Here is a 19,043-nt window from a genome sequence, read left to right on the forward strand (position 1 = left end):
GAGATCTATCTTTTAGAATAGTTTCTTGTAGGTGATGGTTTACTTTTGTTTACACATATGCAAACCCAGGAGCTGAGGACAGTACCTGGTGCTTCAGTTTATTACAATGGAGCTGTGGTACTTGGCCCGGATGGGGGTGAGGGAATGTTGGGGGAGACCACTTCCCATCAGGCTGGGAAGCACAGGGAGTCTGAGGACATCAGTTTCGAGTTTCTAACTGGATATAAAACGTAGGTTAAAGTAGTCAGAGCCTAGCAGCCTGTGGTTATAGGAACACCAATGTTTTGGCTAATGGTATAAGTGCTGACCTCTCACCTTGAAAGAGGCCCCTAGTGACACAGTCACATGGCTGCCTTGACTTAGGAGTGCTGACAACCTGACTTACTTTGACAAGATTCCATATAACACAATTGCACAATGTGAAACTTTCCAAAACACATGCTTGGGTAAAAATTCTCACTGGGAAATCAATCAAGCAAAGGCAGAGAGAATTTTCCAAAAATTCTCAAGTTCTGGCATTAACCATGAGTCATTTCAAGTTACTGGAAAACATGACAAAGATGAAATGTACTCAGCTTCCCTTTGGCAGTCCTCAAGTCCCTTAAGCACATGAAGTGTTCAGGAAATGTTCATTGCTAGGTATAGTAAGTGGAGGCATGGATTCTGGCCATGAGTCTCTTAGAAGTCATATGAGAATAGGGAGTATACTAGACATGATTTTATTATTATTATTATTATTATTATTACACTACTAGTACTGTTGGGGGAAAGGGTGGCCACTCTTCTCATCAATAAGCATTCTGGGTACATTTGTTTGGGGCCTTAAGGGGACTATACTTTGGGTGAATTACGACTCCTTGCCAGCTCCTGGTCATCTAAGAATGGCTTCTAGGAAAAAAGTCTCCACTGTTCTAGGGAGGCTGCAGTGAACCCAGTTCTACTTGCTGGATGCAGACTCAGTGAATGTGACACTCCTATGACTTGAGAAAAGATTTAGGTCAAGGCTGTGTTGTCCTGAGCACTGATACCAAGAACCTGCTTCTAAAACCTTCACAATGAATATGACAGTATTGCACTCAGGAAGGGAGGAGGCTGAGTATGAAGGCAAAGTGCTTGACTGAAAGAGCGCCTCACAGGGTCCCTCCTGTTCTGAAGCCCTGGGTTCCTAACAGGCTTGTTACAGTTCAGGGGACTGGCTGTGGACTGAAACCAGTTTCTAACCGCAGAGGTGGAGCATGGTCCCAGGTGTATCTTAGATGGTGACGGTTTCTGGAGAGCCAGGCTTTTCTGTTTCTCAGATAATTTGAGATGCACACAAGTTTCAAAAATTTGGGAAAATTTTATAAGGATTTTGATTTCTGGCTGGGTATGGTGGTACATGCCTATAATCCCAAAACTAAGCAGACGGAGGCAAGAGGATAGTGAATTTAAGGACAGACTGGGCTACATAGTGAGAACTTGTTTCAAAAAAGAACTTGTACTTTTGTTTGCTGAATAATCAGAAGATCTCATCAGAATCTGACCTATTTCAATGTGAGAATAATCAGCTGACAAGCTGAGCAGTGGCTGTCTTGTTCATTGATGACTTGTTTCTGTTACATTTCCAATGTGAATCCTGTAGACCATGAACTTATAACCCTTGATGAAGCTAAAAAAAATCTTTACTGTACTCCTTTTATGGATATTCAAGGGGTACACATGGCACTCCCACCTTTTGCTAATGCTATTTTTACCCACTGGCCAGAATGCTTATGAGTGGAGAGAGGGGGCTTCCCTGTGCTAGAGCCTGGATTTCCACTGTTTTGTTGTTCATTGCTGGCCCACATGTCCTTTCCTTCACCCATTTTTACCTAGAACACTGTTACCTTGATGAATGAGATATTTGTGGAAATTACCAATGAAACTCTCAGTCTTTGGAGTAACTGACTTTGTATTGAGAATAGAGTAGGAAAAGAATATAAGAAACAGCACTATTTCCTTAGTTAGTATTCATATATTTTATTATGCATTTAAAAATAAGGCCCTACCTCCAACAAGCTCAGTTTGTAAATACAAATAGCAGGTGCATTTTGAAAAAAATAATTATCTCCAGATCTTTTCACTTACAAAACTTCAGGTGTAATTAAAAAGAAAACTCTTCCTTTTTTAATGTGTAATTTCCTAAAAATAATGGTACCTTATAATCTTCAGTCAAATTAAAGTTGGATTATAACAAGTAGCTGGGCTAGGCCCATGCAATTTCTTTTTGGAAACATTATGAGTTAGCCACCTGAGAATATTTAGAGTTTCAGAGTTTTGTCACTTATGGCTTTATAAATGTCCTCAGTCATAGGCACATACGTTTTTGCTGTGTCATCCATAAAGTACAAGGCATCTTTGATGACCGTGGGATTAAAGCCCTCCTCCATGAGGGTCACTTTGCGGTGTTTAAAAGTCCCAGTGATCTCAATATTATCCTGAAAAACATCAGACAATTCACATTGTGGTAGTGTTTTGCAACAGATTAGGATGCAGGGGAAGCATGGGGATTTGGCAATTACTGGCATGTCTGGTTCATGTGAAAGCAGGAAGTAAGAGACCCATACAACCAGAGGATCCACAAGGGGGCACCATGTGAGGGCGTTGTTTTTATTCTCTTCAGATCATGAGAGATCCAAGGAGAGTAAAAACCTGCCAGCCCTGAGACATCCATGCATAGATTTTGAGCAGAGGGATGCAGGCACCTGCTGCTTCAGGTACCACAGGTATGTTGGCTAATGGTGGGGATGGGAGTGGGAGGAGGCTTCATGTATACAGACAACTTTTCTCATCTGTCTGTTAGGCTAAAGATTTCCTTAATGTTAACTGAGCCACTAGGAGATGTTTGTTCTTGTGAGTCTTTACCACCTACAAAGCAAATGCCAATGCTTTATGAGCACAGCAGAAATGACCTTACAGACTCAACCATACTAGGGTCCTATGGTGTCAAATCTTACTTTATGAAATCACACAGCTCAAAGTCCCAAAGTGAGAAGATTCAACTAACAAAAAGGGTTAATATTTGAGGAAAAAGAAAAAAAAATAACAAAAGCCCATTCCTCCAGCATTAATACTAAGTTTGGCAGTTCTAAATAACTAATGATGACCGATCAAATATTACTTATAAGAAACTGTAGGACATTAGCAGATGTTTTTAGTTTTTAAAATTGGAAACAACATGGTTAGCTCAGTGGTAGAGTGCTTGCCTAGCATGCGCTAGGTTCTGGGTTCTATCCCCAGCTCTTCTCCCCATCACCCACAAAAGGAACAATAAATAGTAAGGTTAGAGTATTTCTATTTGCAATGTCTGTCACATCTCATCAAACACTGATTGTGATTTATTTGCTAAGACTACTGTTGAACAAATTGGCTTGTCATTTTAGGGACAAGTTTAGGATTGGGTTTCTATTTCCTTATTTTCTGATATTTTTGTGTCCTCATTGAATCATGGCATTTCTTTCTGAGCTGCCTTAGAAGGGTACTGAAAATTTAGCTAAAGCAGTCATTATGGGAGAAGGAGAGCTGTTCCCTAAGAGACAGGCATCTCTTGAACTCAATGTTACTTCTCACCTGTATTCTCAGAAATCGAGGTCTTGCATAACTCGGTAAATAATCAACAACATGCTGAAAGAGTTTCTGTCCATTGAATTCATGGTTCTCTTTCATTTTGATTGAGGCCATCCCAATTCGACCCTCATGACCTAGAAATAAAGTGATAAAACATTAGATGTGTTGCAGCTGCTAATTTCATTCATGAGGCTTTGCTAGTTAAAAAACAAACAAACTGTGGACTGGGATATTATGGCAAAAATTTCTTTTGGATGGTTCATATTTTATTTCAAATATATGTATATGTCCATATTATTCTCATTTAACCCTAACAACAACCTTATGAATAAGTATAGATGGTACCCCCATTTTATAAATGAAGAAATAGAGGCTAAAGAAACTGAGACTCGATTTCATGCAGCAAACACTAAGCAGGGTTAGAAACTGGATCCAGGGCTGAAGAGGTGGCTTAGTGGTTAAAGGTGCTTGCTTACAAAGCCTGATGGCCCCAGTATCCATATAAAGCCAGATGCACAAACTAAAAAGTGGCATATGCATCTGGAGTTTATGTTCAGAGGCAACAGGTCCTGCTGTGCCCATTTTTTCTCTCTCTCTCCTTGTAAATACATAAATTAAAATATTAAGAAAAGCAATTGGATCCAGGCAAAGTAGCACCAGTTCCTATGCTTATGATGCCATTCTTTAAAAATTATTTAGTTTCTTTATTTGGGAGAGGGGGAGGAAGGGAGGGAGGGAGAGAGAGAGAAAGAGAGAGAGAGAGAGAGAGAGGAAAAGAGGAACAGGCAGATAGAGAATGGGCACTTTAGGGCCTTCAGCCACTGCAAATGAACTCCAGACGCATGTGTCACCTTGTACATCTGGCTTAAGTAGGAACTGGGGAATTGAACCTGGGTCCTTAGGCTTCACAGGCAAGCACCTTAACCATTAAGCTACCTTTCCAACCCTATAACATTATTCTTAAGTAGCCTATACAGAGCTTAGTGGGACACAGAGCTAGTGGCTAAAGGAAGTTATTTTTTGTTTTTAAATTACAGTGCAAAGTCCTTGTTCTACAGTCATAAATAATTGAACTCAGTTTGCTATTTAGTTTGTAATGCCAAGTCTGTTGTTCCACAAACTCCACCTTTGAGACTTATTTATTTAATCAGGTTTCCTAATAGCTTTGCTTCTCTATTCCAGAGAAGCTGCGGGACAGGAAGGTAAAGGAGGCCAGTGCAAGGGCGAGTTGTTTTATGCCCTTCCATTCATGCCTACTAGTCTCTGGGGACCATACACTCCATAGAGAAAATCGATCCCAACAACAGGGTTGTTAGTAGAGAGCCAGCTGTTTAGAACAATTACCATTGTTTGTTTGTAAGGACGGTGGTAATTAGGTATTAATATACCTTCTACCTGATTGGGCAGGTTGGGAGCATAGGTTCACTTTCCTCAACTATTTAGCTATAATTAGAGAGAGGGGGAAGGAGCAGACTGGTCACCTGAGCCTCAGCTTTTGAAATCTCTCCCATGGTGATTGTGTGTTTACCTAAGGCTCCACAGAAGGCAAAGAACAGAAGGATTATTTCTTTTTAAAGCAATGCCTACTCATTTGTTTCACTCTTAGCCCTTTTTTACATAAGGGGTCACTGGTATCTGTCTCAGGAATCTCAAATATCTCCAGTACGCTTTAGAGTCAGGGCAGGGTTGACACAACAGAAATACTCTGTATGGACTAGCTTTTTGCTTACTGTTCTGGTGACAATAGCAGATGAGGGACACATGGGCCGGTTGGGCCTCAGGTCTCTTCACTGACTCATGGAGCTTGGTTTGGGACTAGTTCAACATTAGGCTGTGCAAAAGAGGAAACATAAAGGGCCAGTAAGCATGCAAAAAAATGTTCAACCTCATTAGCCACCAGAAAACTGAAAATCCGAACTACATTGAGATTCCATCTCACTCAATCAGAATAAGAATCAGGTGGAGGTTTCTCTAATATCTATTATTAAAATTATTTATCATCACAGCTTCATTCATGTATATGTTTGGCATTTATAAAAGTAAAATAAGTGAGTGCTTCTGATAATCTCAACTGATGGGCCAGTATTATGCCTCATTTTAGGGATCTGTCTGAGGTCAAGCAGCCAACAGGTTTTGGAGATAGGCTTCCATGTTAGACTTTGGTCTTCGCACTCTGTTGGAAGCAGCAGATCTGCAGAAGAAGCCTCTGTGATGCCCATCTGTGAGGATCCAGAAGCTCAGGGCTGGGCTGGGCTCAAGAACTTTCCTTCAAAGAACAAAGCCAGCTCCTTGCCAGTTCTCCATGCAACTGCAATCGCTCTTACTTGCACATTCTGGCTCAGAGGCCATGACGTCATATCCCAGCTCAAGCATGAACACTTCATTCCTCAAGGTGTTCCAGACAAAGTGTGGGACCCTGCAGTGAGAAAACCTAATCTTCCTGAGGGCCCTAGGACAACAGCAGCTGAGTCAGAAGAAGGGCAGCAGCAGGCATGACATACTCCTAAGGACTCCAGAGGACTCCTAAGCCCTGGTGGCTGACAGTTGTTCCTTCTGCTGGTAGGAGAAAGCACTGGCAAACTATGGCCTGCTGTCAAAATTCTGCTCAGTAACTGCAGAGATTCCTAATATCTAGTACATACCTGGCACAGGCACTCCATAAACATTCACTTCCTGAACAAAACTGACCAGTCCGACAATGTCAGCAACTTCAGTGGTAGCCACATTTTCCCCTTTCCACCTGGGAAAAGAGGCAGGGTTAGCTAAAGTCATTGGTGCTTTCTGGCCATGTTGCCATGGGACAGAGCACCTCTTTGGGGTGGCTGTCTCCTTATCATGGTCTTCTCAACTCTCCAACTTAGTCATGACATTCTGTTGGAGGTACAAAAATTATAGACCTAGATAATGAAATGTGGAACTTCAATGTTGTTACACAAAACACAATAGATAGATGATATTCTAATGCTAAAAATCTAGCTATGGCTAAGATCACTGGAAATCAGAAATAAATCTCAACTCCTTTTTAATATAGGCTTCCCATTTTTCTTATTTATCTTGTCACTTAATTCAAGTAGTAAACTTCTACTCAAATGGTTTTCTAGAACTTTCTAAAAGAATTTTATAATTTTATTTCATGTTCTCACAATAAGAAAACTTAATTAAAAAAAATCCAGGGGCTGGAGAGATGGCTTAGCCGTTAAGTGCTTGCCTGTGAAGCCTAAGGACCTCGGTTCGAGGCTCGGTTCCCCAGGACCCACATTAGCCAGATGCACAAGGGGGTGCATGCATCTGGAGTTCGTTTGCAGTGGCTGGAGGCCCTGGTGCGCCCATCCTCTCTCTCTCTTTGCCTCTTTCTCTGTCTGTCACTTTCAAATGAATAAATAAACATAAAAAAATAAAAATAAAAATAAAAAAAATCTGGGGCTAGAGAGATTGCTCAGTGGTTAAGGCACTTGCCTACAAAGCCTGAGGGCCTAGGTTCAATTCCCCAGTTCTCACATAAAGCTCAATGTACAAGGTGCCACATGCACATGGAGTTTGTCTGCAGTGGCTAGAGGCCCTGGCACGCCCAATTCTTTCCCTCTCTGCCTCTTCCTCTCTCTGTGACACATAAATAAATAAACAATATTAAAGCATCAGTTTTTATAGAGATTGCAATGTTAAGGCCCAGCCAGGACTATTTTTCTGAATTTTGTGTTAAAAATATCTGGGCTGAAAAGGTGGTTTAGTGAGTAAGAGTCTTGCTTGAGAAGCTTAAGAACTCATCTTCAAATCTCCAGGTCCCATGTAAGCCAGACACAGTGATGCAAGCATGCAATGCCACACATATGCACCAGAAAGCACATGTGTTTGGAGTTTGTTTACAGTGGCTGAAGGCCCTGGTGTGCCCATTCTGTCTCTCTTTTTCTCTCTTTCAATAAATAAATAAATAAAATCTTTAGTTCTCCCAGAAGTATCTTTTTTAATAACATGAAGGTGGCATAAAATAATGATACGGAACCTGAGCCAGGGAATTTTAGGGATAGAATGAGAATCGAAGATCACTAGGACCCTCCTGAAATAGACGAAAAGAATTGAGATCAGGAAGGGTTACCGGCCTTCAGGGCAACTGGGAACTTGGTTCTCATTCAACCTTGATCTTTCTACTATAGTCAAACAACTTGCATCCTTTCCTGATTAAATCTCTCAAAAGATAGTCAAGAATGTCAAGCTCACTGCTGGGTGTTACACAGACCAGACAGGCCCTTTTACACAAGGAGGAGGCCCGTGTCAGAGCCTGGAGGACTGGCCTGTTGTTAGAAATTCATGTCATCTTCTACTCAAATGACTTTCAAACTTCCTTATGATAGCCTGGGGGTTCTGTGGGCAACCATTTGGTTAGAGATGGAGGATATAAGGGGGGGAGGGCTCTGCACCCCTCATCTCCTCTTCAAACAGGTCAAATCCACATTAGTATTTAAATATATATATATTTTTTAAAGGCTCTGTGGGATAATGAGACTTCAGGCTCCAAAAATCTGACATGGGTTCCTGTCTTATTCTTATCTAATGTTGCTCAGCCACACAGCACTGTAGAGTGACACTCATGGTTTTACACCTGATTTGGGGGATACAGGAGGTAAACTGAGACAGCAAAGAGACAGGAGGAAGTGAATCCACACAACCAAAGAGGACTCTGAGTCTAATGGAGGAGGAAGCCAAACTCTGCACAAGAAACCAACCGGAATGTATCTCCAACTCTGTCGTGAAAATAGACGAAATTTTCATGATCAATCATTAAGAGATCTCCAGTGTTGAAATAGACATCTCCTTTCTTAAAGACATCTCTTAATTTCTTCTTCTCTGTTTGTGACTTTCCTCCCGCATAGCCACTAAATGGTGTAAGTTGTGTAATTTTGCAAACCAGGAGTCCAACCTCACCTAAGAGAAAAAAGTAAATTGTAATTTATTTATTTTTTGTGCTAGAAGTAAGGATTTTTTTTTTCTTTTTTGTTTTTTTTGAGGTAGGGTCTCACTCTAGCCCAGGCTGACCTGGAATTCACTATGTAGTCTCGGGATGGCCTCGAACACATGGCGATTCTCCTACCTCTGTGTCCTAAGTGCTGAGATTAAAGGTGTGTGCTACCATGCCCGGCAGGATTTTTTTTTTTTTCAAGGTAGGGTCTCGCTCTAGCTCAGGCTGACCTGAATTCATTTTGTAGTCTCAGGGTGGCCTCGAACTCTCAGTAGTCCCCTACCTCTGCCTCCCAAGTGCTGGGATTAAAGGTGTGTGCCACCACACCCAGCTCTAGAGGTAAGAAATTTTATTATCAGTCTCCCAATCCTGACAGCATACAGCCCACTGGCTAAAGAGTGTGACTTTTTGCATACAGTCATGTATGAGGCTCACGGATTTGCAGACTTGGTCTTCCCTTGCTGGTTCTCGTTTGGAAATTGTGAAACCTTTAGGAAGTGGAGCCTCATTGGAGGAAGTGGACCAGGAGGAGCAGGCCTTGAGGTTTTATGGCCCGGCCTAGCTTCTTGTCCATGCTCTGCTTTCTGACTGTGTACTCACTGTGACCAGTCACTTCATACTCTTTATTTATTTATTTACAATTTTGGTTTTTTGAGATAGGGTCTCACTCTGGTCCAGGCTGCTCTTGAATTCACTATGTAGTCTCAGGGTGGTCTTGAGCCCACGATGATCCTCCTGCTTCTGCCTCCTGAGTGCTGGGATTTAAGGCGTGCACCACCACGCCAGGCTCCCTTCATACTCTTAATGCCATGCCTTCTTTACCATGATTGACTATAACCTTTCTGAAACTGTAATGCAAAGCCAACCATTTCTCCCTTAAATTGTTTCTTGTCAGATATTTGGCCCCAGGAACAAGAAAAAAAAATAACAAATAGAGATCATATATGTAGGTATTATTGTATGTCATATATACTCATATACTAAGTATTATTTTACATGGCACACAGTGGTAATTATTTTAATGTTAATCTTTCTCTGAATGATTTATACATACATCACAAATGTATAGAAGTTAAAGATTACCTAAACTAACTATAGTTTTGCAACCCCAGTTACATATTCCTGCCCACAAAACATCTTACAAAGCAAGAAGTTGTTAAGCTGGTTTTATTTTTTTTTAATTTTTTTGGTTTTTCGAGGTAGGGTCTCACTCTGGCTCAGGCTGACCTGGAATTTACTATGTAGTCTCAGAGTGGCCTCGAACTCTCGGTGATCCTCCTACCTCTGCCTCCCGAGTGCTGGGATTAAAGGCGTGCGCCACCACGCCCGGCTCTAAGCTGGTTTTAAAACAATAATGAGAAATTAGTACCTCGTATAATTTCTGTAACTATTTCTGAATAGTTTAATATTTAATAAATATTGTAATGAAACTTAATATATGGTAGTAATATGTTAGTTGTTAAAAGTTACTTGGTCAAGACAAAACACACAGTTAAATGAAGACGTCCATTGTACCTTTGGGGACTTTGATGCAGTATCCATTTGAATCACGGACAGGTTCATCTTTTTCCACATCATATTTAATCAGCTCATAAGTTACAACTTTCTACCAAAAGTAAAATATGTCATTTTGAGAACATACTCTTTTGCATTTTTCTATTGTTTAAAAAATACATAAGAAAGTACATAAAACACTTATATCTTGTGCTTAGCTTGGATGAAATTTGAACATACTTCTATAATTACCATCCAGATCAAGATATGAAACATTCATTTTACCTAAAAAGTTACTTTTTGTCATTTTCTTTAGGTTAAACACCATCTGGCCTTTATTACCATCAATTAACTTCCAACTTTAATTAAGTAAGTATAGGCTTTTATGTCGCTTCTTTCAATACATCTGTGAATATTTATCTATATATGTTGGTATTTCTATTTGTGGTTTTTCTTTTTTGCTTGTGTGTGTGTAAAATGTTGTGTGTGTGGTATGTGAGGTGTATGCATGTGTATGTATCCATGTGACACAGAGCAGAATGTCAGGTGTTCAACTCTATTGTCCTTCTGCCTGTTCTTATATGAGCTGGAGTCTCTTACTGATCCTGGAGCTGTGTGTGTGTGTGTGTGTGTATGAGAGAGAGAGAGAGAGAGAGAGAGAGCGCACGAGCGCTCTGGTGATTCTCAGGTCTCTGCTCCCATGGACGACTGTGGTTGCTGGTGTGTGTGGCATGGTCAGCTGCTTATGTGAGTTCCTGGGGATCAAACTTGAAGCCTGTCTTGGCCTCCTCAGGTCCCCAAGCTTGCACAGGAAGTGCTCTTACCTGCGGAGTCATCTCTCGAGATGTGGTTTCTCTGATTAACTTTTCTCTTAATGTAGTGGTGCTGCAGATTGAGTCTAAGGCCTCTCACATGCTGTAAGGTGCTCCACGTCTGGACTACATTCCCAGCCCTACTGGTACACTGTTATTGGCATGCAATTTTTCTTAGTGTAAATATATTACAAATTGGGGCTGGAGAGATGGCTCAACTTAACTTGCTTGCAAAACCTGATAGCTTGGGCTTGATTCCCCAGTAGCCACATAAAGCCAGATGCACACATACACACACACACATACACACACACAAATGCCAGATAGCCCTGGCACCACATCCTTTCTCTCTCTCTCTCAAACAAATAAACTACAATTTGTTTATTCTTCTCCTAATAGGTATTTGGAACATTACTAAATTTGGACTATTATAAATCAAGCTGTTAGGAATATCTTCATAGTATTTTTTGATGGACATATCACAAATGGATTTTAAAGATCTTATATAATCTTATATTAATATCATTAGATGTTACACATTTTCAGGGACACATTAACCAATATATGTAAGGGTGAAAGGTAAAATTATTTCAGGCCTAGGACAATAAAATTATAAAAATTCTGTCATAGCCAGTCTGGTAGCACATACCTATAATCCTAGGTATTTGGGAGGCTGAGAAAGGAGGACCTCTTAAGGATTTATTTATTTTTATTTGAGACAGTGAGGGGGAAGGGAGAGAGTAGGGGCATTCCAGGGCCTGTAGCCACTGTAAAAAACACTCCAAACACATATGCCACCTTGTGCATCTGGCTTATGTGGGACCTGGAGAATCAAACCAGGGTCCTTAGTCTTGCAGGCAAGTGCTTTAAGCCTTAATTTAGCAATTTCTCTAGCCCTTAAGGCTCCCCCCCCCCCCCGAGGTAGGGTTTCACTCTGGTTCAGGGGCTGACCTGGAATTCACTCTGTAGTCTCAGGGTGGCCTTGAACTCATGGTGATCTTCCTATCTCTGACTCCTAAGTGCTGGGATTAAAGGCATGCTCCATCACGCCCGGCAAGTTTTTTTTTTTAAATAGTTTTATTATTCTCTCTCTCTCTCTCTGCCTCTTTCTCTCTCTTTAAATAAATAAAAAGATTAAAAAATAATTTTATTTATTTGAGAGAAATAGGGAGAAAGAGGCAGACAGAAGGGAATATGGATGTGTCAGGGCCTCTTGCCATAGTAAACAGATTTCAGACACATGCACCACTTTGTGCCATCTGGCTTTATGCGGGTACTGTAGAATTGAAACTGTGCCATTAGGCTTTTCTTTTTCTTGTCCTTTTTTTTTTTTGAGGGAGGGTCTCACTCTAGTTCAGACTGACCTGGAATTCACTATGTAGTCTCAGGATGGCCTTGAACTCTCGGTGATCCTCCTACCTCTGCCTCCCAAGTGCTGGGATTAAGTGTGTGCCACCACACCCGCCTCTCTCTCTCTCTCTCTCTCTTTTAAGTGGTTTTGTTTAAAGTAAAAGAACTGACAATAAAACATGATAATCAATGGGTAAGAAAATAAAGAAATGGTGATATACATGACACCAACTTCCAATAGAGTAGAAACAAATATCTATGTAACATCTATGTAACTGCTTTTTTTTTTTTTTTTTTCCCAAGGCAAGGTCTCACTCTAGCTCAGGCTGACCTAGAATTCACTATGTAGTCTCAGGGTGGCCTTGAACTCTTGGCAATACTCCTACCTCTACCTCCCAAGTACTGGGATTAAGGCTGTGCACCACCATGCCTGGCTTGTAAATCTGCTTTTTTTTAAAAAAAAATATATTTTATTTTTATTTATTTATTTATTTGACAGCAAAAGAGGGAGAGGGAGAGAGAATGGGAACACCAGGGCCTCTAGCCACTGCAAATGAACCCCATACACGTGCGCTCCCTTGTGCATCTGGCTAATGTGGGTCCTGGGAAATCGAACCTAGGTCCTTTTTCTTTGCAGGCAAATGCCTTAAACTCTAAGCCATCTCTCCAGCCTCGCAAGTCTGCTTTTAGAGGGTCTGTAATAGCAACACTGACAGCTGGCTGTGTTTAGCCTTGGTTTCAATGGCTGGGCTAGTCTGTGTTGAACAGAAGCCAACAGAGGCTGATCCTCTTGGCTCTGCTCAGTATGAGAGTCTCTAATCACAAGTGTCTATTAACATTTAAAATGTAGCTTGGTGGCTGGGCTGGAGAGATTGCTTAGTGATTGCCTGCAGGCACTTGCCTGCAAAGCCAAAGGATTCTGGTTTGACTCTCCAGGACCCACTTAAGCCAGAAGCACAAGGAGGTGGGTACATGCATCTGGAGTTAGTTTGCAGTGGCTGGAGGCCCTGGCACACCCATTCTCTCTCTCTCTGCCTCTTTCTCTTTCTCAAATAAATAAATAAAATATATTAAAAAGTAGTGGCTATTGTGAATAAAGAAACTTTTTCTTTTCTTTTTTTTTTTTGGTTTTACGAGATAGGATCTTGCTTTAGCCCAGGCTGACCTGGAATTCACTATGTAGTCTCAGTCTGGCCTCGAACTCACAGCAATCCTCCTACCTCAGCCTCCCTAATGCTGGAATTAAAGGCATGTGCTGGCCTGCCAGTCACTAAAGGAACTCCATAAGCATGCGGCATCTCATGTATCTGGCTTTATTTACTGGGTATTGGGGAACTGAACTTGAGTTGTTAGGTTTTATGGGCAAGCACCTTAATAGCTGAGTCAGCCCAATAAATTTTATTTACTTAATTTTGCATTTAAATATCCACACAGAGCTGGAGGCTCCTTACTGCATCAGGTATGGAGGAGGACAGCAGTGGGAGCTGGGTAGTGAGTGAGTTTAGTTTAGTTGCTATTGCTGGAGAAGATCTATGGAGTTGGTCATTCTTGAGCTCTGGTCAGAGTATAAGGAATGGGAGGGTTAATATCCAAGACTTTCATGACAAGCGTTGGGCCTTGAAGGGCTTTTTCGTAAATGACTTCATCTTTTTAGCAATCCTTTCTGTTAAGAACAGTTAGGGCTCAGTCTCTTTTTTTTTTTTTTTTAAATCTTTGCTTTAAGATGATGAAATTGTACCTGAAGAACGTAAATGACTTGTCTGAGGTCAGTGAGCTAGCATGTGGAAGTGATTTTCTTTTCAGAGCCACAGCACTTATGCCCATGGACTACTGTCCTCTCTGCTCTGTTGGTCAGTTCATGGGGACAAAGGCTGCCTAGGTGCTGTGGTGTGGCTACTTCCTAGTCAGATAGTATGGGTGTCCAGTGGCTGGTAACCATGACCTTACAAGCCAATAGAGGGTCAGAACACATGTGCTATTCTGCTTGATGACAAAGAAGACAGAAAGGTTGTTCTGGAACCCAGGCAACAAAATAACTGAGGAGGAGAGAAAAATAAGAAGCATCCCTCTGGTGGAATTATTAGGAGAATACAAATGCTGATTAGCTCATCCTCCCTCTCTTGAAGGTCTAGACAGTTGCTCTTAACCTTACATTGTTTTTAAGAAACATCAGGGGCTGGAGAGATATCTTAGCAGTTAAAGTGCTTGCCTGTGAAGCCTCAGGACCCAGGTTCAATTCCCAAGTACCCACATAAGCCAGATGCACAAGGTGACATATATGTCTGGAATTCTTTTGCAGTTGTTAGAGACTCTGGCATGACCATCCACTTTCTCTTTATTACATAAAAATAAAATAAAAATAGTTTTTTTAAAAAAAGAAACATCATCAGGTTTTTAGTTAAGAATAATTGAGTCCCAAGCCCTGGGAGTGGTACTCCGTACCTGCCTATATAAAGAACTCCACATGTGATTTACATGTGTAGCTTGATCACACACTGTGTTTCACAGTGGCTAATAAACTTATAGAATGGCAACTGTCAAGATTTTTTTTTACCATGTGAAAGTATAAATGGAGACCTAACAGAAGTTGTAGATGGCAAGATAATAGTGTGTTGTTATTAACAGAAGTTGAAATGCCCTCCTTAAGGCCATTGTTATAGTGAATGAGCAAACTTTCTCTTGGCAATACAGATGGGATACAACCTTCATGCTGCATGAGGTTATGATTATCACACTGTCATGGCACAGTCTGTAAGAAATCTCTCTCAATTTTCAATGTACTTAACTCTTTGTAGGTAGTTTGCTCTTCCGACAGCACCAATCTTTCTTGGGTAATTCAGAAATCCAATATTGCCTTCAGTGGAAGCGTAGAACTCATAAACGTGAATGTCCCCAAATCTCTTGATAAACTCTCTCCACACATCTCCTCGTAAGCCATTTCCCAGAGCTAGCCTCACTTTATGATCACGATCATTTGGCTTCTGTGGTAGATGAAGAAGGAGACCCAAATTTAACATTTCTAGAGCCCATACTTAACCTATCAATTGCCTTTATTTTCTACATATTTAATTTATACTAGTAGTTTTCTTTATCTTATTACTTATTTGTGTTGGTTACAAATTCACTTTAGCATATGCCTTTTGTACAACTCACATACAATATAAGCATTATAGTCTGGCAGCTTTAATACTCAAAAATGTAGATTTTTACATTTTTTTAAAAATAATTTATTTATTTGCAAGGAGGGAGGGAGAGAGGGAGGGAGGGAGAGAGAATGAGTATGGGTAAGCCAGGGCCTTTTGCAACTGCAAGCAAACTCCAGATGCCTGTGGCCCTTTATGCATCTAGCTTTACATGGGTATTGGGGAATTGAACCTGGGTCATTAGTCTTTCCAGGCAAACAATTTAAACGTTTCTCCAGCCCTCAGTTTTATTTTTAAGAGGCAAGATGAGACTATTAGATAAAAGTGATGTTGACATTTAGTCCCATCCAATGTAAAGTGTTATAGTATTATTGATGGGGCTGGTGAATAGCAATTACTTTTCAGAAAGAATGTACCCCATAGGAAATAGCTGTCAGAAATGGACACGTTTTATTACCAGTAGGATCCTGGATTATGTTTCTACTGGTGAAGCAATAATTTTCCTATGGCAACGAAGATACCTGAACACAATTGAGACAGAGTAAGAAAGAGAGAGGGGAGAGAGAAGGAGGAAGAGAGAAAGAGCACAGCAGCCATTTTCACAAGCCATTAAAGATAAATGTTAGGGCTTAGAGACAATAATCCTGATCACATCGGACAAGAACAACTAGAAGTCACAAGGCCAGTTGCAGCTGAACCAAGGTAGTGAAACTGTTTCAATGGCATGAGACAGCTTCACAATGACTCGGGAAGGGGAAAAAAAAGGAAGCTGGCTCCCAGTTGCTCCAGTGGCGTAGAAGGGAGATTCATTGGAAAAATTACAAAGGAAACACTTGTTTTTGTTTGCTTGTTTCTTTGAGGCAGAGTCTCATTCTAGCCCAGGCTGACCTGACACTCACAGTGATCCTTCCGCATGCTGGGATTGGGGGCATGAAGAGAATAGGTGTAGAGAAAGGCCAAAGTCCTCATGTCTCTTATGAGGGTGCTTAGTAGGGTAGTTTGAGAACAGTTTGAACTTGCATGAGCCCTGGATATTCTGGTTGTTTAGTAATCAAAGTTGTTCATCAACCTGTATGGTGGTGCACACCTTTTTTAAAAAAAAATATTTTATTTATTTATTTGAAAGAGAGAAAGAGGCAGAGGGAGAGAGACAGAATGGGCAGGCCAGGGCCTCCAGCCACTGCAAATGAACACCAGATGTATGTATCCCCTTGTGCATCTGGCTTATGTGGGTCCTGGATAGTCGAACCGGGATCCTTTGGCTTTGCAGGAAAATGCCTTAACCACCAAACCATCTCTCTGGCCTGTGGTGCACACCTTCAATCCCAGTACTCGGGGGATTGCTCCGAGTTCAAGGCCAGCCTTGAGCCCACAGAGTGAAGTCTGGGTCATCCTGAGCTAGAGTGAGATCTCAAAACACCATCACCACTACACCACCAAAACTTCATCAGTTCCACAGGTCCCAGGTCACTGAATGTGTTCCCTTTCATAATTACCAAGTACTGTTGAGAGGTGGGCCATCTATGTCTGTTTGCTAGAGCCAGTTCTGGCTTATATTGTTGTCTTGATGTGCTTATTGCCAATTACTTTCAAGTGTTACCATTGGGTAATAAATTATAGGGTCCCCTGCTCATAAGATGCTATTCTCATCAAAAACTGTCAGAGTATACATTGAGATTCCATCTCACTCCTGTCAGATTGGCCACCATCATGAAAACAAATGATTATAAATGTTGGCGGGGATGTGGAAAAAAAGGAACTTTTCTGCACTGCTGGTGGGAATGCAATCTGGTCCAGCCATTGTGGAAAACAGTGTGGAGGTTCCTAAAACAGCTAATGATTGATCTACCATATGACCCAGCTATAGCACTCCTAGGCATATATCCAAAGGACTCATCTCATTTCCTTAGAAGTACATGCTCAACCATGTTTATTGCTGCTCAATTTATAATAGCTGGGAAATGGAACCAGCCTAGATGTCCCTCAACTGATGAGTAGATAATGAAGATGTGGCACATTTATACAATGGAGTTCTACTCAGGGGTAAAGAAAAATGAACTTATGAAATTTGCAGAAAAATGGATGGACCTGGAATGGATTATACTAAGTGAGGTAACCCAGGCCCAGAAAGCCAAGCACCACATGTTCTCCCTCATATGTGGATCCTAGCTACAGATGATTGGGCTTCTGTGTGAGAGTGAAAATACTTAGTAGCAGAGGCCAGTAAGTTGAAAAGGAAACATAAAGGGAAGAGAAAGGAAGGGAGGAGGATACTTAATAGGTTGATATTGTATATATGTAATTACAATGATTGTAATGGGGAGGTAATATGATGGAGAATGGAATTTCAAGTGGGAAAGTGTGGGGGTGGGGAGGGAGGGAATTACCATGGGATATATTTTGTAATCATGGAAAATGTTAATAAAAATTAAAAAAAAAACTGTCAGAGTATTTAGAAATCTCCCCTTTTGATCTCTATCCATGCAACTCTGATAAAAAAAATATCCCAAATATTTCAAGAATACTCATTTTCACTTAACAACAACCACCTGACCTGGGTGCTCACTTGCTCTCAGGCCTGGGTGAGAAGCTTCAAAGTAGCCCTCCCATGTGTAAACCCAAATCTTTCTTGTCCCATTTACAGCTCACAATTAGCCCTTCTCCAACACAGTAGTTTGCCTCCTTGTGTAATGAATCATTTATCTCTCTCGTTAGATGTGCCTTCACAGAGGCCAAAAACATCTCTGAATCCTCCACAGGGCCTGAACCTGTGCTTTGTATATTGTATAAACAAATAATCTCCACCAGGAAACTCTCAAATTTCCCCTTGTAGTTGCTGCTGGCTGGGGCATTGGCACAAGGGCAGAGCTAAAGGTGCAGGTACTCTGGGTGTGTGGGAAGCTGGCTGGCCTCACAGGTGCAGCTGACACCTGCGGGTTGCAGGTAGCTAAGCTTATAATTATAATACCACAGGCTCAGTTTTCACTATACAACTGAGGGATCTTATTACACTAGCAGAGGGGATTAAGGTACGAGGCAGAAATACTCCTGGACATAAATGTGGTCCCAGAACTTTCTAAGATGCCTGGTTTTCACTTAGGCTTTTGCTTACCAGTGGCTGAAAGTAGAGTCCACTTAAGCTCTCCCTTTCCTCAGGGACAGGGTGCTTCTCTATCATCAAAGCCAAGAGTCAACTCTGCTCCTTTCTTTAACAAGGCTCAAACCATCTACTGCACACAGAGCTGAGGTGTGACAGGAACACCTGGGTGTTTAATCTATACTGAGATTTAGTTACTAATGAAGGGTGACGTCAAGGCGTTCCAGGAAGAATGTAGAGAACCCGGAAAGTAAAGTAGACAGAAAACTTTTGCTGAAGGCTTGCCCATGTGTCCTCATTTTGCTTGTATTATCTTACTTCAGTTTCTAAAAATTCTTCCAGAATGAGCTAGATCATGAAGGAGTTGACTTGTATTAGGTTATAGTAATGAGCCCAAGACCACAAAGATAGTTAATTAGTGGCTCCAAGATTCAAATCCAAATATACATGGCTTCAGACAGCACTCTTTTCCTTAATTTAAAAAGGCTGGGCCTGGTGGTGGTATACTGTAATCCCAGCACTTGGGAGGTGGAGACAGGAGGATTAGGAGTTTAAGGCCATCCTTGGATATACAGCAAGTTTGAGATCAGCCTGTGCTACATGAGAAC

The 19,043-nt window shown here is 41.2% G+C and overlaps 1 protein-coding gene across 1 annotated transcript in view; it reads right to left on the reverse strand.

Annotated features, from left to right (window-relative positions):
- Positions 1 to 1,978: 1,978 nt before the first annotated feature.
- The window catches only part of Slc27a2 (solute carrier family 27 member 2), a 59,457-nt gene continuing 42,392 nt past the window's right edge, over positions 1,979 to 19,043 (reverse strand). Inside the window, exons 5-10 of the mRNA XM_004669728.2 lie at positions 14,982 to 15,176; positions 10,055 to 10,145; positions 8,307 to 8,505; positions 6,228 to 6,325; positions 3,589 to 3,719; positions 1,979 to 2,456 (exon numbers count right to left, since the gene is read on the reverse strand). Coding sequence (XP_004669785.2) covers positions 2,280 to 2,456; positions 3,589 to 3,719; positions 6,228 to 6,325; positions 8,307 to 8,505; positions 10,055 to 10,145; positions 14,982 to 15,176 — 891 coding nt within the window. The 3' untranslated portion in view covers positions 1,979 to 2,279. The remainder of the gene's footprint in view (positions 2,457 to 3,588; positions 3,720 to 6,227; positions 6,326 to 8,306; positions 8,506 to 10,054; positions 10,146 to 14,981; positions 15,177 to 19,043) is intronic.

The sequence above is a fragment of the Jaculus jaculus genome, chromosome 8 (genome assembly GCF_020740685.1).
Source record: "Jaculus jaculus isolate mJacJac1 chromosome 8, mJacJac1.mat.Y.cur, whole genome shotgun sequence".
Classification (NCBI taxonomy): Eukaryota; Metazoa; Chordata; class Mammalia; order Rodentia; family Dipodidae; genus Jaculus; species Jaculus jaculus.